The following is a 26,275-nucleotide window of genomic DNA, read 5'->3' on the forward strand; positions in this document are numbered from 1 at the left end:
CATTTTAGTGTCAAGGCTGACTGCCAGACAACAATTCAGGAAGATAAAAAACATATGTAATGGTCCTGATGGACACTTATTGACGCTTACTAATGTCAAACTATTCTGAATATTTTGCACATGTTAATTTAATCCTTTTAGCAACCCTATGTGTGTGTGTGTGGGGGGGGCTATCATCCACATGAACAGATGATGGATTCAGAAATGGAGGCCTGCTGAAGAGAGGTGACTTGCCCAAAGCCTCACAGAGAGTTACTTGTATTTAGCAAGATCTGAAACCTGAGTTCAGTTCTTAGAACAGATTATCTTTAAAAAATAAAAAGCTGGGCAGTGGCTTGCTGATCAGCCAATACAGTCAAAGTGGCAAGTTCCAGACCAAGAAGAGACCTCTTTTCAGAAATAAAAGGGAAAGGGGCTGGAGAGATGGCTCAGTGGTTAAGAGTGCTTGCTGCAGCGGGCGGTGGTGGCGCATGCCTTTAATCCCAGCACTCGGGAGGCAGAGCCAGGCGGATCTCTGTGAGTTCGAGGCCAGTCTGGTCTCCAAAGTGAGTTCCAGGAAAGGCACAAAGCTACGCAGAGAAACCCTGTCTCCAAAAACCAAAAACCAAAAAAAAAAAAAAAAAAAAAAAAGTGCTTGCTGCTCTTGCAGAGGACGCTTGTTGGGTGATTCCCAACCACCTCTAACTCCAGCTCTCAGGGATCCAGTGCCTTCCTCTGGCCTCTATGGGTACCAGCATGCATGTGGCATACACACATACAGCCATGCACACTAATACACAGAAGTAAAAAAAAAAAAAAAAATCTTAAAACAAAGAAAGGTGAATGTGCTCCTGAGGAAGGACACCTGAAGTTTACTTCTGACCCCCACATGTGCATGTACACAGATGCATAGACATTGGAACACACATGTGCACTTATGCACATAAACCAACATACGTGCACCCCCTCTCAAAGCATACATACTGTAAAACAGCCATGATGGCATCTGGAGACAATCTGAAGATCAAGTTCAAACCCTACACTGTGGTCTGCTGGCTCTTCCAGCCTGGATGGATGTTACCAGGACTGAGGAAGCACCGGGGATGTCTGTCTGCTCTGCTTCCAGCCTCCTGGCACACAGAACCCACATGTGAGGACACTGAGCATGGATGAGGGGTCCAGCACTGACTGAAGATGCCACAGCCATCATTAGGCTTCATGGCATCTGGAACTCCTCTGCCTCACCCCTCTGAGAAATGTTCTTGCTGTGTTTCTATGGATCCCTTCCAGACACCCCACCTCTAATAAACAGGCTGCCTGGGGCAGAGTAAGACTGGAGAGACCTCAGCAGGAGACATCTCTGTCCCACCCAGGGGAGGAGGCTGGAGGATGAGCATCCCCTATCCTCATCCACCACACACCCTTCTGTTCAGACCCCGCCCATGAGGCTCTGGGGCGGGCGGGCGGGCGGTCAGTGCCTCTGTGAGTGCTGTGTGACTTGGGGCAAACTGCTTTCACACCTGTGTTTCACCCACTTCTGGGGCTCAAGAACGTTGCAAGCATGTCACCCGGAGATGGTTAGCAGAGAACGGCTGCCTGCGTTCTCTGCCAGTCGTCACCAACTGCGAATATTCACAGGGTTTCACACTCACGCTGCCTGAGCTCTGGACTCAAATCCTCTACAACTCACGGGCTGTATGTTCACTGTTATTTCATTTCCCAGAGCTTTAGCCTTCCGATAACATAGCTTGCATGATGTGTGAGTGTGTATCCACTGGCCAGTGTGGTGTGTGTGTGTGTGTGACACACACAAGCACATTGGCTATAGGGATTACTAAGGCAAGGGAAAGCTGCTGAGACTGTGTTCAGCCATGAGTCCATAACAAGAAGGGAGCATCTGGAACCATTTCCTTAAGGGGAGCTGCCCAAGGTGCCAAGGTCCATAACCTGTCTGTCTGTCTACTATACCCTGTCCTCCCCTGCCTCTGCTCCTTCCTGACCTCTCAGTAGATGCCCTCCTTACTGACAAGTTATCCAGGTGTACCCAGCACACAGACAGAGCAGTGTGGAGACATAAAGGTCCCTGAGGCTCACTGGCCCGTCAGTCTAGACAATTGGTGAGCTCCAGGTTTCATGAGAGACTTTGTCTCAAAAAACAAGGTGGAGAGGGACAGGGGAAGACGCCGGTATCGACCTCTGGGAAGGACCGCATCTGTGAAGTGGATGGGACTGAGGACCCTACCCCCTGAAGTCCTCCACAGCTCACCAGCTTTCAGCACCACTGAAGCCCAGAGCCGGTCTTCCCTGGAGTCCTCAAGAAGCCCTAACCTTCTCCCCTCCCCCTCCTCCCACAGGATGCCCACCACAGGCTGGAGGACGGCAGTAGCTCCTGGCAGTGGGTGATTTACTGACGTCTTTATCCACACTCTGATACTTCCCGGCTCCCACGGCTTTGATGGAGTAAATATGACCTTTCATTCTTCGCTTTGTTTAAGACTCAAGGTCAACAGCCCAGCTGTGATCTATCAGTTACTCCCTCTGCCAGACACTCTGGTGTCAGAAACTCGCTGGCAGAGATTCATGATGCCATCCCCAGCCCTTCTTGCCTGCCTGGCCTTTGATGCTAGGACAGAAAGGCTGTGGCCACGTGGCTCTAGGGAAAAAATGGCTCATGGAGTTCTGATGCCAGGCCATTACTCTCCCCCTCTACACCAAGTCTGCCTGTTGTTAGGGTCAAGACATGGCCTGGTTTCTTCCGTCTGCTCAGAGGCAGTGATGGGAGCCGTGTAGCTGTGACCAAACAGTAAGTTACGAATTAGAGCACCTGAGGGCTTGACTGTCAGCTCTCTCTGTGTGGAGAAGGCATGCGTCTACCCGACTCTGATGGAATCTTCCAGGTCTTTTAAGCCACTTTCTGCCCTCAATTCAAAGCTTTGTTTCCCCCTCCCCCCCAAAAGAACTAGCACTGCCTGGAAAGTTCTTCCACTTGTCTAACTGCGACTCCTCTGAAGTGCCCACCCACTTTCTACTCATCCATGAGTGGATGGTAGGAGAGTCACCTGGGTTCACACAGCCTCTATTTTCCATGGCATCTCCACTGGCAACGGATGATAACACTGGGGGGTGTGAACCAGGAAGAACAGAGGGAGCGGGATAGTGTGAAAGTGAATGGAGCTGATGGCCTTGACTTAAGCATGTCATCTGTGACCGCCATCCCTAACAAGACACACCCTCACTCTTCACATCTCTCTTGTCCTGGGAGGAGGGGTGCGGAGACACTCTTTGTAGAGTGTAGCAGACTTGGATTCAAATTCTGTTTCTTGGGAAGTCAGAGACTAAGAGATGAGCTGTAGGGCACATGCCAGGTCCCAAGCTGCATCTGGGAACCTCCCCAAGAAACCTCACCAGACCTCCCTGGGTGAAGTTGTCCTTAAGCCTGGATCTTGGAGCTCACCTTTTTATAGGGACCATCACAGCAGTGGGGGTGGTGGGTGTGACGGGGTCAAGGAGAAGGCTGGGTGGATAGTGGGGGGTAAAGGAGAAGGCTGGGTGGGTAGTGGGGGGTAAAGGAGAAGGCTGGGTGGGTAGTGGGGGGTAAAGGAGAAGGCTGGGTGGGTAGTGGGGGGTAAAGGAGAAGGCTGGGTGGGTAGTGGGTGTGAGGGGATAAAGGAGAGGGCTGGGGTGGGTAGTGGGTGTGAGGGGATAAAGGAGAGGGCTGGGGTGGGTAGTGGGTGGTGGGGGATAAAGGAGAAGGCTGGGTGGATAGTGGGTATGGGGGGTAAAGGAGAAGGCTGGGTGGGTAGTGGGTGTGAGGGGATAAAGGAGAGGGCTGGGGTGGGTAGTGGGTGGTGGGGGATAAAGGAGAAGGCTGGGGTGGATAACCCTAACTGCCCCATTCTTACTCTGGTTGTTTTATAAAGCTGTGAAATTTGCAACAGCAAGTCCCATTTTAAAGCCAGAAGAAACAAGTCCAAGATGGCCGCATCAATCAAGGAGCTGGATGGAAGCCAAAGACCTCAGCTCTTCCCTTGTCCCCACCCCACGCTCTCTCAAGCCTGGGCCACACATCCGGGAGGGAGGGTGTCTGTGCTTGGAGGTTGCCTTGCCATTTATCCTGATGTTTTCTGCTTCCTGCGGCTGCTGAGGCTTCTGCCATGACCCCCCCCCCCCAGCATCAGCTTCCTCTACTGTCCTTCCCCAAAGAAACCGCCCTGCCCTCCCGCAGGCTTCTGCTCATTACAGGCACAAAGCAATGCATCGTCGCTAACACAAAATGTCTGGTCCTTTGATCTGTGGTGGTTTGGGGCGGGGTCCTCTGAGGCTTCTCACAGGTAAGGTGAGGAGAGCAGGGTTGGAGTCCACAGCACACACCCTGAAAGCTTCCCCAGTCCCTGTCCGGAGGGGGAGACATACTGACTCCCAGCCACACCCACATGGAGTTTTCCAAGCTTTTCCACTCAGACCTTCTTGGCAACAGACAAAGCCGGGGGAGGAGATGAGCACAGGCTGGGAGCAGCCTTGGCATCAGCTCAGCGAGCACGAGGTGGTATTTTGATGGGTGGTAAAAATATCTCTCTGGTGTTCAGGGCCAGCTGCCACGCCATCACCGTCGTAACTTCCAGATCCTGTCCCCATGCCCAGACCCACAAAAGCCCACCCTGTCCACATGTCCTAGGGGATAGAGCACAGGTCACCAAGCCCCTGATCCCAGGGCATTCTCATACACTGTAATAGCCGCCTCTGCCATCACGCCAGACACTAGCACAAAGACCTTTAGCCTCTAGGGAAAGTGAAGAGCTGAGAATGCTGTGGCCTGTCTAATGAGCTAATTAAACAGTATCATAAATAATGATGAGCGGGGCTGCTGGGGATGTGGCCCACTGAGTAGAGTGGCTGCTTATCATACACAAGGCCCTGGGGGTCCATCCTCAGCCCCACATAAATCAGGCGTGGCCATACACGTCTGCAATCCCAGCCTTTGGGAGGTAGAATTGGGGGAACCAGAATTTGAAGGTCATCCTTAGCTACAGAGAGAATTGGATGCCATCTTGGGCTACTTGAGACCCTATAAAAAGATCCGTCATCAGAGTGAGAAGAAAGCAGGAGAGAGGGTGGGGGGGCACACTGGCAGAGGAGCTGGGTCAGCAATGCAGGGGAGGCTCAGCTACGCAATGGGAGGCCATAGAGCCTTGTCCCCACTTGGAGCCTACCAGGGGCCTCCATAAGGGTCCCCAGCACAGACAGACACAGCCAGGTGACTGCCAGAAGACTTAGCATGGCCTTGTCTGGGGGCATCTGCTTCACTTCCACACCACACACCAGTGGCCTTTGCATATATATATGGATGTCGAGGGACAGGGGGACTTTCTAGACACAGCGGGTCCCTCATCCCTCTTTGCTTTGTTTTTCCTAGAGCACATTTAAAAATTTTAAAAAACGCTTATTTTATTTTATGTATGTTGTGTGTGTGGGTATGTGCATGTGGGTGCAGTTCCTACAGAAGCCAAAAGAGGGCAGCAGATCCTCGGTAGCTGGAATTAAAGACCATTGTGATCTGCCCAGTGTGGATGTCAGGAACCAAGCTCGAGTCTGGCAAGGTTAGTGAATGCTTTTAAATCTCTGAGCCTCTCTCCAGCCTCTAAAACATTTTTTTAAATTTTAAGACAAAGTCTTATGTAACCCAGGATGACTGAACTCAATACAGAGTTGAGGATGACCTTGAACTCCCAATCTTTCTGCCTCTACCTCCTGAGTGCTGGGATTACAGGCATATACCTCCTTATCCAGATTTTGTGATGCTGGGGATTAAACCTTGAACTTTGTGCCTGCTAGACAGGTACTCTACCAACTGAGCTATATCCACAGCCCCATATTTTAAATTCTTTCCTCCCCACCCCCCATAAACCAAGCTTCTTCAAGACCAGGACTTGACTGTTTTGTTGCAACCAGGGGTTGTGAGCAGATACTCAGTAACTCTTCGCTGCCCAGCTTTCCCTGCAATGAGGAACTGTATCCTGACACTGTAATCACAGGAAACCTTTTCTCCCTCGCAGCTGCCCTTGGCAGGTTATTTTATCATAGCAGCAGAACGGAAACCAGAGCAACAAGAAAGGGGGGAGAGCAGAGCCCTGGCCCCGTCCTTGTATTGGCTGCTCACTCTCAGCCAAGGGGCAAGATACGTGCCACCGAGGCTGCTCTGCACGGGGTTTTCTTCCCACAGGCTCCTTGCACTGTCTCTTTTGAGAGTTCAGTGTGCTAGTCTCAGAGCCAGAGATGAGAAGCCCATGGTAGAATGAGCCTGGACCAGCAGCTCTGGGCTTCTTTTCTCTCCAGAAGATAGGGACTCATCCCAACTGTGGATTGCAAATTCTCTGTAGGCCAATACCATCTAAACCATTGACGTCCTGGTATTCCATGACATGATGCTGTGATCCCAGCCTTAGAGACAAGGACAACAGATGCCAGCCTGACCTGACTCAGTGGATGGTGGTGGATGATGCACCAACCAAGGAGTCCTGAGGTACAGCCAGGGTTGGAGGCACGGTGCTAGTGGACGTCAGGTAGAGGTCTGCATGCCTGAACGCCATGTCTCCTTGACTCCTGCATATGCCAGCTGTCTCAGAGAAGCTAGGTCCTGTGGACACATCTGGGAAAGGCTGGCCATCATGCAGGTGTTTGGTACTGCTTTGATGGCTGAGGCCACCAGTACTGTTTCCAAGTGCTCCAGGCTCAATCACCTCCATTCAGTCAAACATGCATGGGTACCACGGGGCCAGTTCTCTGGGTTACTCTTACAAGAGGGGAAGAGAATGCATTCGGAAGAGAGGGAGGCAGAGTCAGTCCTAACTGCAGTGATGTCCCCAGCCAGCCTGACCCTAAGCCTAATCCAAACCCAGAAGCTCTTCTAGACAAAGGGGATGACCAGCAGAGAAATTGGTTTCAGGAAAACATCTGACCAGGCAAACATAAATTTAAATCCCTGATCCCTTATCAAGTCACTGTTCCCTTTTATAGCCCTCTTGGTTTAGGAAAAAGGAGGCACAAGAGTCAGCCTGACAAACAGACAAGAAGGGAAATTAGGCTCCTCAACAGTAGTACTCTCTGGTTCCAGTACTTCTTGACTTCAGTACTTCCTGGTACTTAGTACTTCTTGGTCCCTGTACTCTCTAGTCCTAGTACTTCTTCATCTCAATACTTCCTGGTCCCAGTATTTCTTGGTCCTGGTATTTCTTGGTCCTAGTACTTCTTGGTCCTGGTACGTCTTGGTTGACTATGAAGGATAATCATTCAAACTCCTGATTTAACTCCTTCTCCACCCTAGACTATAAAACATGTAGGGAAGAATCTATTTCCATTTTACAGATGGACCGAATAAGACTGAGGGCAGTGGCATGCTTTGCCTTTGGCCACAGGATTAGTAAATGAGTCTGGGTAGAAGCCAACCGCTTCAGGAGTGCTAGCCATTCCTCTATCTTTTTTTTTTTTTTAAAGATTTATTTATTTATTATGTATACAGTATTCTGCCTGCATGTATGTCTGCAGGCCAGAAGAGGGCACCAGATCTCATTACAGATGGGTGTGAGCCACCATGTGGTTGCTGGGAATTGAACTCAGGACCTTTGGAAGAATAGCCAGTGCTCTTAACCTCTGAGCCATCTCTCCAGCCCCTCTGTCTTCTTTTGAAGGTGCGCTGCCCTGGCTTGGCAGAGATGTGCGCCTGTACAGTGGAAGTTAATGACTGGGTCTCCTGGCAAACCTCGAGCTTGGCTCTCTTTGTCTTGCTTTCCGTGGTTCCCTCTACATAAAAGGGAAGTTTGGCGCTTGCGCTCCAGCAGACGTTTTGGACTAGGAGATGACCTTAGAGGCAAAAGGTGAGATGAGGATGATGACAGAGGGAGAGGGAAGGGGGCGGGTCCTCGGTGACTAGGCAACCCAGACAGGCAGAACACCCTTTTTTCTGGAGTTCTCTTAAATGCGGGGTGTATGGGTGAGTCCCCTGTTCATTCTTTTCTGCTGCTGCTGCTGTGAGGCCTCTGGTAACTTGGTCTCTTTGCCATTATAACCGCTTGATACACTTTGGATTTCAGAGAGCCACATCCTGCCCGTATTTTCTGCTAAGTGGCCCTGGGTGGCTGTTTCTGCACAGAACCAAGTTCTATGGCACCCTTGTCCCCTCCTTATGCCGGTGTTTCTGGCACTTGAAATCGTGGAGAGGTGACACTGGGCAGCAAAGTCCCCAGATCCTCCCCCAAAACAGGCTGCAGTGGATGCCCGGCCCACTCCCCAGCCTTCTGGGACATTTGGGGGCCTTAGCAAGATGGCCCACAGGGGTGGCCCACAGGGTGGGCTTGGGGTGGGTGGAGCTGAGGCCCACCTTACCCTTCCTATCCCTTCTACCTTCTAGCAATTTCAATAGGAAGAGTTTGTAAAACTATACAAGCCCCGGAACACTGGCTTTGATGTGACCTCTCGGCAATGCTCTCCTTGTCTCTCCAGCTGCCGCTGTCACAGATTTCTCTTCTTCCACCTGTGGGTGTTCGGCTGCCCCTTCAGGAGAAGCCAGCTTGCCTAGGGACACAGGCAAGGCCCGAGCACAGGAATAAATGTCCCTATCTGCTTCCTCTTGTCTCCTAAGTCATGGGTGAATTTTCCAGGTGGCTGAGAGCCGGGTTCCCAGAGATAGGGCCAGATAGGGTCCTGGCAGTGTAGACTCCACCTTTATAGCCCTGCCTGGGGCAGGGCAGAGCAACAGTAGAGGGCATAAGGGTTAGGATTGAGTGTCAGCTTGACGAGATCCAGAATCATCCAGGAGTCGCATCTCTGGATACTCACTCTGGGAGGGAGTTTCTGGGACTGTCTGACTGAGGAAGCTACAGGAAGACCTACCCTAAATGGAGGCCACACTGGTCAATGGGTTGGGGTCCTGGGCTTAATAAAAAGGAGAAGGCAAGCAGAGCACCGGCATTCATCTCTCTCAGCTTCCTGGCTGTGGATACAACCTGACCAGCTGCCTCACACTCCTGTGCCAAGCCGTCCCCACTCCAACGAACCGGACCTTCAAACTGCTTCAGATGCTTCAAAAATGCCTCCTTAAGTTCCTTTGGTAGGCTGAGCTACACAGGAGATCCACCCTGAGCCCTCAACAACTCAGCTGCATGGTCCGTTCTCCTCCTCTGACAGCCTACAAACCCATAGCGCAGGAAGGGCTTCTGTGGTTGTCCCCCAACCCACCTTCAAGTCCCCTCCTGTCCCTACATTGAGATGCTGGCCACATCACACAGCATGAAGGCAAGCCTGGAGCCTGGCTGATCCCATAGAGCTTTAGGTAGTGAGATGGCTGCTCCCTGGCCCTCCCAGGGACTGTTCCAATCTCATCTGCTGACAGATGCTCCTGACAGCTCTTAGAGACAAGCGTTTGTGAATGTCACTTGGGCCAGTAATGACATGCAGGGCACTTGACTTTCCATGTCACACCAGAGATGAGGCTTAGCTGGAAAGGGTTGTCACTCCTTTAGGGTGGGGAGGGTCTGTCCTTCCCTCCCTGTGTTCACTGCTCTTCCCTCTGGGGGGGTCCCCATTAATGTGATTCTTTTCCTGAAAGGTCTGGCCCTGGTGATGAGACATGTGACTGCCAGTTTTTCTCAGTCACACAGGAAGCAAACCAGATACCACCTGAGGACTGAAGGAGCCCAGAGTGTCCCAGAGCCTGCCTACAGGGCTTGGGTGTGCATCTGCGGGGAGAAATGCCTGGGGACTATCAAAGGCATCTGCTACCAAGAGAGCTTACATGACAGAAGTTTTCCTCCGTCACCTGGGATTAGCCCGGTCTCTGCATTCATTCTGGAATGTGGCCTAGAACCTCATGCATCAGGCATTGCTCATAGCTACCCTGGGGTTTAATGGAACCTTGGGGTGTCTTTGGGTACCTGTCAGTGACATGGGTCCATGTCAGGCTAGCCTCTCTGAGCCTCTACCGATGCTCACCTGCTCTGACCTCAGGCTCTGGGGCAGAGACACCTGGGAGGTCCTAACATCAGGCCACAGGGCCCTACACAGTAAATGCAGGCAGCAGAAGCCATGCTGTCCTGCTCAAGAAGAGACACAGGTTGAGAAGATTGTCACTTTAGTCAGGAATCCCTACTCCTGCCTCTCCAGCATCCTGGGAGGGACTTGGCTGGGTCCTCCTGGAGATGCAGAAGCTCCCAGATCATGGTGGCTGCTGCTAAGGCTGCCACAGGGCAGCTCTGAGGCCAGTTTCCCTTCTGTGGATCAGGTCTGGAATCTGCAGCCTGTATGAGTCAGGCTTAATAATGACCATGGGTGGGGACATGACTACAGATGCTGGAGGGAGGAAAAGCCGACTCCTCCACGGTCAGAGAGGCCGTGAGTGTGCAGGGTAGTGTGCTGGGGGGATTTCGCTCTTGTGATGGGCTAGTGCCTACTCCTGTGGGGGGCGGGGTGGCATGCGTATGCTTACACGTGTACCTGTGCATGTGTGCTTCCCTCTTCTACTCATACATTCTTTACATAGATCAGAGGAGCTGGGATTTCTTTCTAAGTCCTTTCATCTTCAGGGTCAATTTCACCTTATCTCACCGGAGCTTCTAGAATCTCATTTCTATGCTGGGCCATTCTGGATTGCACACAGTACAGCTGTGTTCTGGCCAGCCCGACTGGCTCCATAGAACCACAGCCCCTCCTGACCTGAGCAATGTCTCTTTGGCACAGTTAAGAGCTGTGGAGTCTTCTAACACCCATCGATACAGGGCTGCGATGTCCTTGTGAGCAACAACTTCAAGCCTGGGCAACAATTCCAAGCAAGCCTGGTTCTCCTCACCTTGGATTTGTGTGACTGTAATTATAATGTAGTCCTTGAAACAAATAAAAGATCAAGACAGATGATAGGCAGATAGACGATGATAGAAAATAGTAGGTAGGTAGACAATGATAGATGATAGGGAGGTTGGTAGATAGACAGATAATAACAGATGATATATATTATCTTTTTCTAGATGGGTAGAAAGATGGTAGATGATAATCACGGACAGGTGACAGGTAGGTGTTTTTCTGGATGCTTTGCTATGGTGCTCCTCATTTATGCTTCTAGGCTATTCCAGGTCTCCCTGACACTGAGTTGTGGCTATTCTTGTTGAGACAGGAACACAGCAGAAAGTCACCATGTAACCCATTGTCGTTTCTTCCTTCTCAGGGGAAAGATGCGTTTTTCAAAAAGTCCAATGTCTGTCTCTCTTAGGATCACTCTCTCTTACTGTGGACTCCTTCAGTACACCCACAGAGCCTAAGCATGTGAACTGGAGCCAGAAGCTAGGATTCAAATTGCAGCTGTAATGACAGCTTCCTGTGATAATGAAGAAATGTTTGAAGTGATTAATGCTATAAAGAAAATGGTTTCCTGAGTTCATGGTTCTGGGGGTTTAGGTCCAATACTGGATGGCTCTACTGCTTAGGACTTCCTGTGGTGGACCAGGTGACGGTGACAGGAAGCTGATGAAAGCAACTGGCTCACAGCTAGATAGATAGATGTTATAGATAGATAAATGTTAGATAGATGATAGATGATAGATAGATGTTAGAGATAGATAGAAAGATGTTAGATAGATGATAGATAGATGTTAGAGATAGATAAATGTTAGATGATAGATAGATAGATGTTAGAGATGATAGATAGATAGATAGATAGATAGATAGATAGATAGATAGATAGATAGATAGATAGATAGATGTTAGAGATAGATAGACAGAAAGACAGAGAGATGACTGTGGTCATTTGAATGAGAATGTCACCCATAGTCTCAGGCTTTTGAACACTTGGTCCCCAGTTAGTGGCACTGTTTGGAGGTGTAGGAGGTGTGGCCTTGCTGAAGGAAGTGTGTGACTGGGAGCAGACTTTGAAAGATTAAATCTTTGAGCCACTTGTAATTCACTCTCTCTGCTTTATGCTTGCAGTTAATGGAGCTAACTCTGCTTCTGGCTACTGCTGTATGCTTTCCCACCACTAACCCTTTGGAACCACAGTTCAAATCAAACTCATTCTTCTACAAGTTCCTTTGGTTATAGCATTTTATCATAGCAACAAAAAAGTAACTAACATAATGATAGATGACAGATACACGATTGATAAATAGTAGGACAGATAGTGATAGATTAAGGGAGAGGAGAGACTAGGGTCTTTTAATCCCTTCCAATGACCCCATGACTTCTCTCAAGTCTCCACCTCTTAAAGGTCCACAGGGCCTCCCAGTACTGCCATTCTGGAATACCCATCCAAACCTTTTTCTGACTGTGTGATCTTGGGGAACTTTGGTGATATTCTCTTGTCCCTTAATACCTGGTATGTCCAAGAGGGTTAAATGAGATGGAGTCTGCAAAGGCTGCTCCTCATGCACACAGTGAGGCTGCAAAAATGTTGGTGCTGGTGATTGTGCAATCTCTCCTTGGAGAGCACACCCTCCTTAGAACTTTCTACAAAGCTTTGGACATCTATCTTCTTACAGCTAAGACTAGATGGGATATCGAAAGTCCTCTTCCACTTCCTCCCCCAGGACAGCAGGAAATATAATGGTCTTGTTTTGGATTGCTATTACTTTTGCTAGTATTAGCAATACTAACACTACCCTATATGCCCTGGCTGCTTAACATGGGTCAATACTACTTGGAGAGCTTTCTTTTGTGTGTGTGTGTGTGTGTATGTAGGGGGTGGACATGTGTGTGTGAGGGCATATGTGTGGAGGGATGGGGCATATGTGTGTGTGTGTGTGTGTGTGTGTGTGTGTGTGTGTGTGTGTGTGTCATGTGCACATGTGTACATGAACATAAACATGCATGTATGCATGCAAGTGAGTAGGCCAATGGTCAACATTAGCTCTCTTTCTCAATTGCACTCCACCTTATGTTTTTGAGACAGTTTTCCCTGAACCTGGAGCTCCTCAACTGTTTGGCCCATGCTCCAAGGATCACCCTAGCTCCAAACCCTAGTGCTGGGTTACAGGTGTCAGTCATCATGCTTGACTTTTACATGAATTTTAGAGATCCAAACTCAGGTCTTTATTCTTGTAAAGCAAGTATTTTACCAACAGACCTGTCTCTTTAGACTCTATATGAAGCACTTTTCTTGTGGTATCTCATCTAGTCTTTGTGAACAGCATTAAGGAGTCTCCCTTAACCGCTGCAGTTTTATTTTTTTTCTGATGCCTCCTTTTTAGTCTAGTTTTTTTTTTAAATGTTTTTTCTCTTATTTGTTTTTGTTTTTTGAAACAAGGACTCACTAAGTAGCCTGGTGTGGTGGTTTGAATAGAAATGGCCTCCACAGGCTCATATATATAAGTGCTTAGTCATTCAGGAGTCATCCTACTTGAGAAGGATTAGGAGGTGTGGCCTTTTTAGAGTAGGTGGGTCCTTGTTGGAGTAAGTGTGTCACTGGGGGTGGGCTTGAGGTTTCAAAAGCGCAAGCCAGGTCCCGTCTCTCTTTCTGCTGTCTGCAAATCTGGTTGTAGAACTCTCAGCTACTTCTCCAGCACCAGGTCTGCCTGTGTGCTACCATGATGATAACTGACTAAACCTCTGAAACTATAAGCCAGCCCAAATTAAATACTTTTTCTTATAAGAGTTGCCGTGGTCATGGTGTTTCTTCACAGCAATAAAACACTGACTAAGACACTTAGGCTGGCCGAAGACTCAGTACAGAGAGCAGATTGGCCTTCCACTCCGAGAAAGCCGCTTGAATCTGCCTCCCCAGGCACTGGCATCAGAGGCCCACACAGCCACAGCTGGCTCGACACTTTTGACGTACTTTTCCTCTTTAGATTCCCAGTCAGTCAGAGAATAAATTTGAATTTCCCCTTGAGCAACAACAGGAACTCAGCCCCAAGCCCTGGTGTCGCTCCAGGTATTTATGAGACACCGGGGAGGGTAGGAGATGACGACTTTATAGCAGTGACGTGGCCATGCTGCCGCCTGTGTGCCCCCTCATCTCCACACACTCACAGCTCCTGGCCAGCCACACCGCTGGGGGCTGCTTGCTGTTGTTGTTGTTTTTTTTTTTTAATCAAAGTCAAAGCCATATGACAAATCCACAGTGAGGAAAATGCACTTATTTTTCAAAAGGTCAGCTTCACAAGCTAGGACCGAAATGTAAATTAAAGCCAGGTCTGTGTTCCACCTCTGCAACTGACAAAGATAAAAAGACATTGCATGGGCAGTATTGGGAGAGCTGTGATCAAGATCGCCATGTGCCACCTGTGAGGGAGGGGATAAATATTCAACTACAACAAGCAAGCATTATAATTGACTTGTCAAACCCATAATTCAACCCTGACGAGAATATGCTGAGAGAATCATTGGCATTTCACCAAATGTATTTTTATTTTGGTATAAAAAATATCCATCATAATGTTACTTTTATTACTGAAAAATGAGAAGCCACTTAAAACTCCACTGATTGAAGGCTAACTGTTAAATCAACAGAGAAAATCTTAGTGTCGTAGGAACTAAGCCAGCCAAGCCAGCTCAGGTCTCGGGTGGAAAGGATGAAGATGTAATAATGGTGCAGATGGACGACTCACACCATTGGGATCTGGTATAAAACAGGGCACTATCTAAGGCCTTCCCTGCTGGAGCGGCACGGTGGGAGAGCAAGGTAAATTAACTGCCCTCTTCACGACTTGACTCGCCCATTTTTCTACAGAGACTGCATTTCATTTAGTAGAAACACCACACACACACACACACACACACACACACACACACACACACACACTCCAGGTAAGGGTGTTCCCAGCTCTGTTGTGGTTTCCATTGTACAATGGCCCTTGGGAACACACTGGCCTCTTCCTTACCAGCTCTGTTTCCATCCAGAAATTGGTCAACCTGGAGTCCTCAGAGATGGGACTCAGTCAGGTTTTGGGACTGTGGCCTCTAGAGTCATCTGCTGAGGCCTGTGGCTGCATTCTCAAACTAGTCATTCTGTGAGCACGAAGTCAAACAGGATTCCACAGGACACCACAGACCCCCTGAGCAATAAGCCTCCATGTCACATCCCTCAATTTCACTGAAACTGAGGCCAGTATGGGAAAGAATTCCTCTGAGATCATCCATGCAGGTTCTGGTGTCTGACTATGGCTTGTGTGATATGTGATTTTCTTTTTGGTGCTGTTTGGTCTTTTAAGACAGGGTCTCTCTATGAAGCTTTGACTGGCCTGCAACTCATCATGCAGCCCAGGTGGACCTAGGACTTGTGATCCTCCTGCCTCTGCCTCCAGATTGCTGAGGTTGCTCTGATTTTATTTATCAATAGAGCTGGCTGAGCTCTATAGTTCTATTGCCCTTGAATGGTTAGCTTTCCTTTCTAGCAGGCCTGGGGATGACCCTTGACCTTCACAGCCACTTATCAAGGTCAGCGTCATTGATACCTTTTTCATAAGAAGCCTGGTGTCCAGAGGGGTGCTGGACAGGATAAGCCCCTATAAGCCCTGGAAGGACCTCATGAGCCAGTCTGGGGTCCAGAACTAGGCCAACAAGGGGAAGCTTTTCTCTGTTTGGGGTCGCAAAGAAAAAAGGCAGACATCTCTGGAGGAAAGAGGCAGCCCAAGGCAGGACCCAAGCCAGAGGAAAGGAGAATTAGGGTAATAAGAAACTGAACACATGGGGCATTTGTGGAGGGCCTTTCATCGAGCTAAGCCTGAAGCAGGTTCTTCTCAGTGATTTGAGGTAATACAGGATAGCTCCACTACTCTCTCTCTCTCTCTCTCTCTCTCTCTCTCTCTCTCTCTCTCTCTCTCTCTCTCACACACACACACACACACACACACACACACACACACACTTACTTTGAATAAACTACTTGCTATCAACATCTATCATCTTGGGCAGATTAGGCCCATCTCACAGTTGAGGAAACTGAGGCCGACTAGGAGAAGTGAGAGCCAGGCCACCATCCTCAGCCCTTTCTGGTCTCATAGTTTTCTGCCATGCTGCTAGGAATCAGAGGTTCCTCATCCACTGGATTTCCCAATGGTCCCGCTCTGGCCCAGATCTCCTGGCAAGGAGCTCAGAAGTATCTAGCCATATAACTATCACACCCCTGCCCCCTTCTGAGAGAGACAGTCCTTCCACATCCACACCTCTTCAGTTATCCAGGTGGGAGCCCCTTACCTGTAGCAGAGGCACAGGTGACCCAGGATCCCCACAGGCACCTCTGGAGAGAAGGGAGATGGAGACAGGTGTACGCAGTGTGTCCACCCCTGCCTCACCACGCTCCTGTCCCACCTGACCACACCGCAGTGACCGGCTCACCTGTAAATCAGTACCTCGTCGTCGGAGCAGTTGTACTGCAGCTGATACATCTTCACTCGGGGAGCTGACTTGCTGACAGACCACTTGACCAGGGCAGATGTGGTGGTTACGTCGGACACAAGAACAGCCCTCTCTGGGGCGCTTTTGGGAGGCTCCCCACCCCCACTGCCTCCCCCTCCCCGGCTGGTCTTGCTGGAGCCCGTGATGTCTGAAAGGCGAGACTTGGGAGGCGCCATCCGACTAGTGCTGTTGCTGAGGTGTGGGAGCTGGACAATGGAGACCTCCACTGAGGCCGTGGCCTCTCCTGCGGCGTTAGCTGCAATGCAGGTGAAGGCCCCGCTGTCCTGAGAGGTGGTGATAAGGATGTCAAGGGTGCCGTTGTCATATACAGCAGTCCTGGAGGAGTTCCCCACCAGGCGGTCATCAGGGGCGACCCAGTGGATCAAGGGGCTAGGGTCCCCAATGGCCTTGCACTTGAGAGTGGCTGCTTGGCCCTCCAGAACCAGCAGCTTGTGTGTGTGTTGTGTGATCAGAGGTGGCTCACATACAAACTCCTCCTCACGAATATGCCAAAAATAGCGACCCTTGAGGCCTCCAGGGGACCCACAGGTCTCCAGGTCGTCATCTCTCTCCAGCCTCCGCAGCCAGAGAAGCTCACAATTGCAGTGCAGTGGGTTTCCCCCAAAACTAAAAGACAGGGGCGGGGCAAAGGGCGTGGCGGTCAGCAAGGAGGCCTGGGAGCGGGCAAATATGGGGTCTGGGGGCAGCTTCTGCAGCCGATTGGACGTGAGGTCCAGGCGGGCCAGCTTCTGAAGGTCTGCAAAGGTACCCTCGGCGATGTGGTCCAGCAGGTTGTGGTCCAGACTCAGTTGGTGGAGGTTGACCATGCGCCGTACAGAATCCCAGGGTAGTCCGTGGAGGTTGTTGTAGGACAGGTCCAGATCTTCTAACGTCAGCAGGAAGTCCTCAAAGGCATCATCAGCGATGCCACCCAGCTGGTTATTGTTCACGATAAGGTGCTGCAGGTTGACCAGGCCCCGGAGCGTGTCCTCCCCAAGGCTGGGCAGTCGGTTGCTGTCGAGGTGCAGGGATCGGAGACTCTCGAGGTCCAGAAAGGAGAAGGGCTGGATGTGGCTGATTGTGTTCCTAGACAAGGTCAGATCCACCAGTCCTGTCATGTTGGCAAAGTCCTGGCGGCCAATGTGGATGATGAAGTTGCCACCCAGGCGCAGCTCCACCGTCCTCCGGTCAATGTCAGGGGGCACAAAGAGGAGCCCCTTGGAGGGACATAGGGTCCCCAGTGACTCAGACAGGTTCTGGCAGACGCAGTACTTGGGGCAGGCATCGACCACAGCAAACGCCATGCCAAAAGCCAGCAGCCCACCAAGCAGAGTCTCCATGGTCTGGTCACTCAGCCTTGGCACCTGGGAGAAGAGACACAAGGTTAAGGTCAGCAGGTGATTTCCCTTACCAAGAACTTCCTCCCTCCAAGGAATGACGCACTGCCTCAGGGAACAACAGAGACAAGCTGAGGTCAGGCAAGCACTCATGTCTTTTCATTTAACTCTTCTATTGCATTTCTACTTTATCTGTTTCGCCTTAGCCGTTATCATCTCCTAAAGACTTGATTCACTGTCTTTGTGTTTACAGATTGTTTCCTATATAACGCATATCATGTGAATTCCATGATAGCAGACCTTCCATCTGGTTTATAAACTGCTGTGTCCCAAATATTTCCCACAGTGCCTAGATACCTGGAACATCCCTACTTCCTCAGTTGGAATTTGTTAGTTGGTGGGTGGACAGATGAGCAGGTGGTTAGATTTTAGCTAGGTAAGCAAGTGGACAGATGGAGGAATGACAGTTAGATGAGTGGCTGGCTGAATGGCTGATTTGGTATTGGTATGTCTATAAATGAAGAGATGGGTGAGTGGATGGAGGGAAGGGTGGATGTGTAGATGAGTAGGAAGATGGATGGATGAATAGCCAGTTGGATAGATGGGTGGATGGGTTAGTGGATGAATGAGTGGATAGATGGAGAGATGGATGGGTAGATGGGAGGATGTAAGGATGGATGGGTAGATGGATGGATGGAATGAATGGGTAAATATACAGATGAATTTCACGAATGTGTGGATGGAGAGATAGATGGATACTACCATATCAATGGTTCAACCAATAACCTTTGTGTTTGAAGTACATGCCATAGTTGTCTTGTGAAGTACAGTGTTAATCCCTTAGTTAGTTCAGGGAAAGCATGAAAGCAGACTGGCATTCCTAAAGGAGAAGGATGTAGTCAGGAAGAAAGTTAACCGTGGGACAAGCCACTTAGATACCAGCTCTTGCATTCAGGAAAGGGAAGGTGGTAAAGGAACATGTTTTTGAGAACCGGACAGGTGCTAGGTCCTCCCCCTGGACTCTGCCCACCCATCCTAGTCCATGCGCTTCAGGGGCATGTGTTACAAGGGAAGGATTGCCTGTGTGCAAGGTGGGCACTCCCTCACAGCCTACCAGAATCACTGTTCAAAAGTTTCCTTCTTGTTGAGGCTTCTCCTGATACCCCATTCCCACGACACCCTGACACACACACACACACACACACACACACACACACACACACACACACACACACACACACCTCTTGCCAGCTGGATGTGTTCTCTCACCTCAGGGTGCTCAGAGCCTCCCTCATTCACTGGCCAGCACTTAGTAGGCATTTTTCTTGGATCAATAGGTAGAGTAGGAAAAACGAATTTGTTGGAGTTTTTACCCCTCCCAGTTCTACAGTTTTCACCCTATTCCATGCAGTAACAATTATGTACCTTTTTTGTGTAATGTTAAACCCAAGCCATTGGGTTGGACTGTGAGAAAATCCTGTGTGCTGCTTGCACAGCTTCCTAAAGACCAGCATTCCTCAAATTGGCTTCTCCAAGTGCTAATTAGGTTCCACAAAAGTGGCTTCAGAGGCCAAGAAGCTGGGATGCGCTGCCCCCTTGCTTGCTCGAGTGAACGTTCTGTGCATGTTAACAAGTTCAGGAGAACTGAGACAGTCTGCGGTAGGGAAGGCACTGGGTTGAGGATTAATTTGGTGCTGCTTTGGGGTTTTTCTTTTGTTTGCTTTGTGCATGTGTGCGCACTCATGTGTCTTCAGGCGCCCGGGTATGTGTGTGGAGGCTGGAGGTTGACAACGCATGTCCTCCTCATTTGCTCTCCACCGTAGTTTTTAAAACAGTGTCTCTCACTGAACCTGGAGCTCACCGACTAGGCTAGCCAGTGAGCTTCATTTCCATGTGTCTTCACCTCCCCAGAGCTGAGATTATAATAAGTACACATTTGCCTGGATTTCACATGGGTCCTGGGGATCTGAATGGAGTCCTTCTTACTCATACAGTAAGCACTTTATCAGTTGAACCACTGCCCAACCCTATTCTTGTTTTTGAGCAAGTTATTAATATTTAAAGGAAGTAGAATTCTATAGGTCTCAATTTGAGTACCACGGATACGGAGAAAGCACCCAGCAGGCGGTATATATATATATAATTTGATGGTTTGAATGAGATGTCCCCCATAGTCTTAGGCATTTGAACACTTAGTCCCCAGTTAATAATGTTGTCTGAGTGGTATAGGAGATGTGGTCTTCTTTGTTTGTTTTTGTTTGTTCTGAGACAGAGTTTGGAGCCTGTCCTGGAACTCACTCTGTAGCCCAGGCTAGCCTCAAACTCACAGAGATCTGCCTGCCTCTGCCTCCTGAGTGCTGGAATTAAAGATGTGTACCACCACTGCCCGGCTTGGAAGTGTGGTCTTATTGGAAGAAGTATGTCACCTGAGGCAGGCTTTGAGTTTAAAGAGTCTCATCATTTGGCGTTCACTGTTTGCTTTGTGTTTATGGCTCAGGACATGAGTCCTCAGCTTCCTGCTTCTGTGGTCACGCTGCACCCTGCCATCAAGGATTCCTACCCTCTGGATCTATAAGCTCAAATAAACTCTTTCTTCTATGTGTTGCCTTGCTCATGGTATTTTCTCACAGCACCAGAGGAGTGACTTGTATGTACTATACACACATACCATATATATAAAAGCCTCGTCTAACCATATGTTTGGTTATACAGATTTCAGTTCTATTTACGGTGCCTCTTGATGCCTCTTTAAGGGCTATCCTCCCTTGAGACCCTTCAAGGATGAGCTGCTTTCCAACATTTCACCTGCAGATGGCGTTGTGCTGAGAAAAGCTCTGTCCAACAGAAACTCAGCATGAGCCAAATGTAATTTTAGACTTTTCAGTAATAATCTCTTCTTTAAAATTAGAGAAAGTTCATTTTAGTAGCATATTGCATTTCACCCACAATATCATTTCAATGTCATCAGTGCCATTATCGACGAGATGTCAAGTATTCTTTTATTTGTATGAAGACTTTGAAATCTGGTGTGTATTTCACACTTACCATCACATCCCAAATGATCCTCCTCCATATTAGGGCTCCCTTAATGATCAAGCCTGTGAACTACTGCTGTCTGCTGTCTGTTTTGTAAATAAAATTTTATTAGCACACGGCCCACTCATTCCTTTGCATCTTGCTTGGGCCATCTTCCTTAACTGTGTGGTGGAGGTGAGTGGCGGAAGAACACAGGCCCAGCAAAAAGCCAGTAAGTAGGGCTTTACTTCTTTTCACTTTCTTCATTGCGAGTGTCCCTGTCGAATCTGCCACATGTCTAATTCCTAATAGCGCTGCTCCAGGCCCCTCAGGAGCAGCTGCAGCCCAGCCAGTACCTATCATCACCAAACTCCTGGCAGAGGCAGAGCAGTCCCCTGCCCCAGGGCCCACTGGGTGTCTCCATCTCTGGCTGTCAATCACAGGGGGACTCTGCCTGTTGCCTTTCTCTGGGCTCGGAGGAGCTCTGGTCCTCCAGGTCCACCCCGGGCAGTGCCTAGTCAAGGGTGCAGGAAATCTTCACCAACCGCTTTTGTCAGGAAACCTGGAGCCAGTCCCAAGGCTGTCCACCTACTTACTTCTCAGGCAGCATCTTCTGCTCGGCCCTCCACATCCCTCTCAGCCAGCCCTGCCAGTTCTCTGTTGAGAGGCTGTGTCTGCAGCTGACCTCAGTGTAGCGTGGACAGTGGTCTGCCTGGACTGTGGATCCCTTCATCTGTGGCTTTTGTCACCTGTTTCTACACAGCTGAGGTGGTAAAGAAAGCAGGGAAGGTGGGAGACGCACCCGGAAGCCGGAGAAGCCCAGACGCCATTGCTCCAGACAGTGTCATCCTACCAAACGATGTTAAGCAAACCACAATTTAAAAAATAAGTTTGTTGAGGATTAGCAAATGTCTAATGAATTCAAATGGGTGACATAATAGAGCTGGGTAAATATATTTTAAATAATCAGCATGGAAGATTGCTGACAGACAAGTGACTATTGAATCTTAATTAAAATTGTTTTCTGAGAATTGTCACTTAGCCCATTACTCTAGCAGCCAAACAAAAGGCTGCTTCACCCCCAGTTTTGAAGAGGGGGTGTCTGAAGAAATGGATAAATTTGCCTGATTCAGGCGGAGGAGATGGGGAGGTGCTTCCTCTTTGAGTCAGGAATGTGAACAAAGGCTGGGAAGAGAGACTAGCCTGGGTGCCTTCAAGCATTTCTGAGTGGTGTGGGTGGCAGAGGGGAACAGAGACAGGAGATCTGGGCTCGCCCAGGGAAGGAGAGCCATGGAAAGCTGCTGATGGGCAGGGGCTGGAGGACCTGTTGGTGAGCAGCGCCAACAGAGGTGAGCTGAGAGCAGAAGCTGTGGAAGGAACTCTGCTATCAAATGTCACAATCAGCCTGCGAGGAGTCGGCGATGGGCAGAGAAGGCAGGGCTGTCCATGAGAAGCATCTGTGAGCCAGCACTGGAGGAGAGGACGGCGGAGAGACAGAATTGAAGGAGTAGGACAAGGTTTTTTGAATCTACAGTGCCTTAAAGTTAGCTTAGACTTGGGCATTCATCCAGGGTGGGAATGGTACCCGCTCCTTCTGCCGTTGGATATCTTCATGTGGTACAATTCTGCAAGGTAACAGCTCGCGACTGTAAGGTACCCCTGTGAAGTGAGAAATAGATGTTCCCACGGGGTTTTTGCAGAGCATCCTAACAGAGCAGCCTTGTACAGTGAGTGACCTGCTCCACCATGCACTGTGGCTCTGTGCACTGGTACCCACATTTACGCTACTGGGCAATGAGATTCAAAGCAGTTGAACCCAACTGAACACTCTTCTCCACTGTGGAAAGAATTGCCACTTACTCAGGATTGCCTGGCTCCAGGCCATACTCCAAGCAAAGGAGCGTCCCCCCCAACCCCCCAGGCATCCATGTGCCTGGGTATACCCAGAACTGGCAGCTTCTACTATGGATCGCTTAGGAACCGGAGATAACTCAGCTGTTCCACTACATTTGAGCACTGCGTTTTCTGCTCGGAGAGAAACTCGAAAGGAAGGCTGGGGTTCTCGGAAACAGAGGCTCCCTGGCTCTGAAAGGCCCCTTATCAGACCCTAATGGCAGTGACTATATACACATATGCATGTACACATGCACGTTTTCTACACACAAACACACACATATACATATATACACAGAAATACACTGGCAATAAATACAGAGTTATTAAACTAGGCTGTTAGTTTATTATCAGTGCCCCTAGAGACATTTTTTTAATTTTATTTTTATTATTTTTTTAGTGTGTGTGTGTAATATAAGCGGATAGAGGCACAAGGGTGCAGATACCCTGAAGTTGGAGTTACAGATGATTGTGGGCTGTGGGCTGTAACTGGTAGGAACAGAATTCTGGAGTCTATGGAAGAGCAGTAACTGCTCTAAAATGCTGAGCCACCTCTCCAGCTCCTGCAGATGGGATTTTTATACGTAAAACAATGTGTGTGTGTGTGTGTGTGTGTGTGTGTGTGTGTGTGTGTGTGTGTGTGTGTAAAATGGGGCGACGAGAGCACTGGATGTGGGGGCAGAGGAGGAAACTTCCTCTGCTTCTTCGTTCCTCCTAAGACCCAGACACTCCCGGTCTCTCCTTTCTTCGCAACCCCCACCTCAGCCTCTCTGTCTGAACTACCATGAGCTGCTTCCAACAGAAGAGGCAACATTTAGCAGATGGCTGGCTAGATATATGTGCGGTCTCTCCGCCCTGATTTCCATTTAAAAGATATCTTAGCAACCAACCTGAACCCCCACCCAGCCCTGAAGCCTGTAAATCAATTGAGATGCTTTGTCTCCTGCTTCCCGTAAAAAGGAATAAACCCCCTCCAGGGTGCTCCAGGGTAGGAGGGTGGAGGGGCGGGGACCTGCCACCTGTAGTGAGGCAGCAACTTGTGCCTCCTTTCCCCTAGGTGTCCCTGTTCAGGCTCCACTCTGCCCAGTAGGTCACCCTGCTCACTCACAGGAGTCCAGTAGTGGGGAGACGAAACCGACTTCCTTCCAGCTGAGTTGGAAGGCATCAGAAGCTAGAGACTTGACATCCATTTCAGGGTAGAAAGAATGAGCTGGACCTGAGAACTGTTCCCCAAGCATTCTTCCTGGCCCTGCTCACCCCATAAGGACTCTTCTGTAACCCTTCCGACAGGAATTGAAGATCTTCTAATCAGACACTGTGACCTCCCTCCTGCTATCAGATTATTGAGACAATGGACGCTAAGAAATTGCCGTTTCAATCCCAGCACTTGGGAGGCAGAGGCAGGTGGATCTCTGTCAGTTCGGGGCCAGCCTGGGCTACAAAGTGAGTTCCAGGACACCCAGGGCTGTTACATAGAGAAACCCTGTCTCGAAAAACCAAAAAAATAAAACAAAAACCCCAGGAAGCTGCCATTTCCAGGGAGTCCCCAGAAAGGCTGAGTTGAGGTGAGTGCAGGGGGTGGGGGGTGGGGGTCACCCTGAAGAAGAGATTTCACAGTTCTGACAATTATCTGGAGAGGCTGCAGCTGAGACCTGATTGGAGGACAGCCTTGACTAGGACTCTACCCCTCTGCGTTCCTCTGTATGCTAGTCACGGACACCAGGACCTGGGGGATGGATTTGAGGGTGGAGGTCACAGAAGCAACTCCTTGTTCTCTTCCCAGTGTGGCCACACTGACTAGGGGACGGAGATCACTCCATGGCTTTGTTCTCTTCCCAATGTGGCCACACTGACTAGGGGACGGAGATCACTCCATGGCTTTGCTCTCTTCCCAATGTGGCCACACTGACTAGGGGACAGAGATCACTCCATGGCTTTGCTCTCTTCCCAATGTGGCCACACTGACTAGGGGACGGAGATCACTCCATGGCTTTGCTCTCTTCCCAATGTGGCCACACTGACTAGGGGACAGAGATCTCTCCATGGCTTTGCTCTCTTCCCAATGTGGCCACACTGACTAGGGGACGGAGATCACTCCATGGCTTTGTTCTCTTCCCAATGTGGCCACACTGACTAGGGGACAGAGATCACTCCATGGCTTTGCTCTCTTCCCAATGTGGCCGCATTGACTAGATCTCCTTTCTTTACTTTTCACTCTGACTTGTCTCTTTAATTGTCCTGTTGGGGACAGGTGGGTGAGCTAAGGAAGCCAGGGTCCAGACTCAGACCCTGAATAACTCTGTGACACTTCCAGGACAGAAGGGAACAAGGTTGGTGAGTGTGTGTTAGGGAAGGAGAGAGCTACCTGCCTGAGTGGGGAGCCCAGACTTTGACACTGGATGCTGGAGTCGTAGAATCTCACGTCACAGGAGGAGGGGAAAGGAAGAAGGAAGAAGAGGAAGAGGAGGAGGAAGAGGAGGAGAGGAGAGAGAGCATATGAATGTCCCTAGGAAAGGCTTACAAGTTCCTAGAGGTTCTTCTCTTGGTAGCTGCAGAAAGACATGGGATGGATACCAACAATATTCCATATGCTGTCCCCACACAAAGCCACAGGGACAGGATCCACTTTCTGAACAACAGCCAAGAGGAGAAAGTGATGTCTCGGTCTTCTAAGGGCAGCAGGAGCCCATTTGGGGCCTTTGAAAGGCTCCTGTGTGAGACAAGCAGTTCTTACTGGAAGTTAGCTCTTAGGTCCGAGCCGCTTCCTCTTTGGAAGACCGTATTATTTATGCCTCTGTGTTAACACATTCGTGATAGCCTTTACTGCATAATTATGTTTGCCTGCCTGTCACTCCCATTCACCTGGGGACCTTGGCAAGAACTGTATTTCTTTCAGCTCCGGAGTCCATGGTCCTGAAGAGGAACCTAGGCTGAGTGGATTAATGAGTGAGTGAGTGTGTGAATGAATGAAATGTGCTCTAGCAGGAAGAGTCATAGTCCTCGGCACCTCTGACAGCCTGCACCCTCTAATTTGATACAAGAGTGAGCTTGTTCCTGTGGGGCCAGCCATGAACACTAGGGAATGAATCCCCCACACAAAAGAGAGGTGGTGATAGTTGGGATGGAAGGAACTGGGGATGTAGTTTGGTTGGTAAAGTACTTGCCTAGTATACACAAAGCCCTGAGTTCCATACCCAGCACTTCATGAACTAGGCCTGGCAGTGCACATCTGTAATTCCAACACCAAGGAAGTGGAGGCAGAAAGGTCCCTTTTAAGTCATCTTCAACTATAGAATGAGTTTAAGACTAACCTGGGCTACATGAGACCTTGTTTCAAAAATGAACAACAACAAATCAGTAGAAACATCTGCCCCAGTCAGTCCCTGACCGAGTCTAGGAAGCGGTGGCGACACCCAGATCCCCATGTGAATAAATGTCTCAGTGTTGGTAGAGGAAGGCCCACATGTGGAGGGGTCTGAAAATGATGAAGAATAAGGAGGTCGGAATGTGAATGGAGGTGGGGTGGGGGCTGGGGATGTGAGGAGGCTGATGTGTGATGTGTGACAGCCTGCGTGTGTGACTGAGCAAGCTCCCGAGGGTGTGTGAGGGGGTGTCTCGTGAATGGAGGTGAGTGAGCAAGTGAACAGGTGGGTTCCTCTGACGGTGCTGCGTGGGCGAAG

The 26,275-nt window shown here is 49.6% G+C and overlaps 1 protein-coding gene across 2 annotated transcripts in view; it reads right to left on the reverse strand.

The window, feature by feature from the left end:
- Lrfn2 (leucine rich repeat and fibronectin type III domain containing 2) overlaps window positions 1-26,275 on the reverse strand; it is a 168,104-nt gene that overhangs the window by 12,612 nt on the left and 129,217 nt on the right. Inside the window, exons 2-3 of one of the 2 annotated variants that reach the window (XM_076557590.1) lie at window positions 16,291-17,714; window positions 16,150-16,192 (exon numbers count right to left, since the gene is read on the reverse strand). In XM_076557590.1, the coding sequence (XP_076413705.1) occupies window positions 16,150-16,192; window positions 16,291-17,690 (1,443 nt within the window). In that variant the 5' untranslated portion in view covers window positions 17,691-17,714. The remainder of the gene's footprint in view (window positions 1-16,149; window positions 16,193-16,290; window positions 17,715-26,275) is intronic. The other variant, XM_042265798.2, reaches the window with a different exon arrangement.

This window comes from Peromyscus maniculatus, chromosome 21 (genome assembly GCF_049852395.1).
Source record: "Peromyscus maniculatus bairdii isolate BWxNUB_F1_BW_parent chromosome 21, HU_Pman_BW_mat_3.1, whole genome shotgun sequence".
Classification (NCBI taxonomy): domain Eukaryota; kingdom Metazoa; phylum Chordata; class Mammalia; order Rodentia; family Cricetidae; genus Peromyscus; species Peromyscus maniculatus.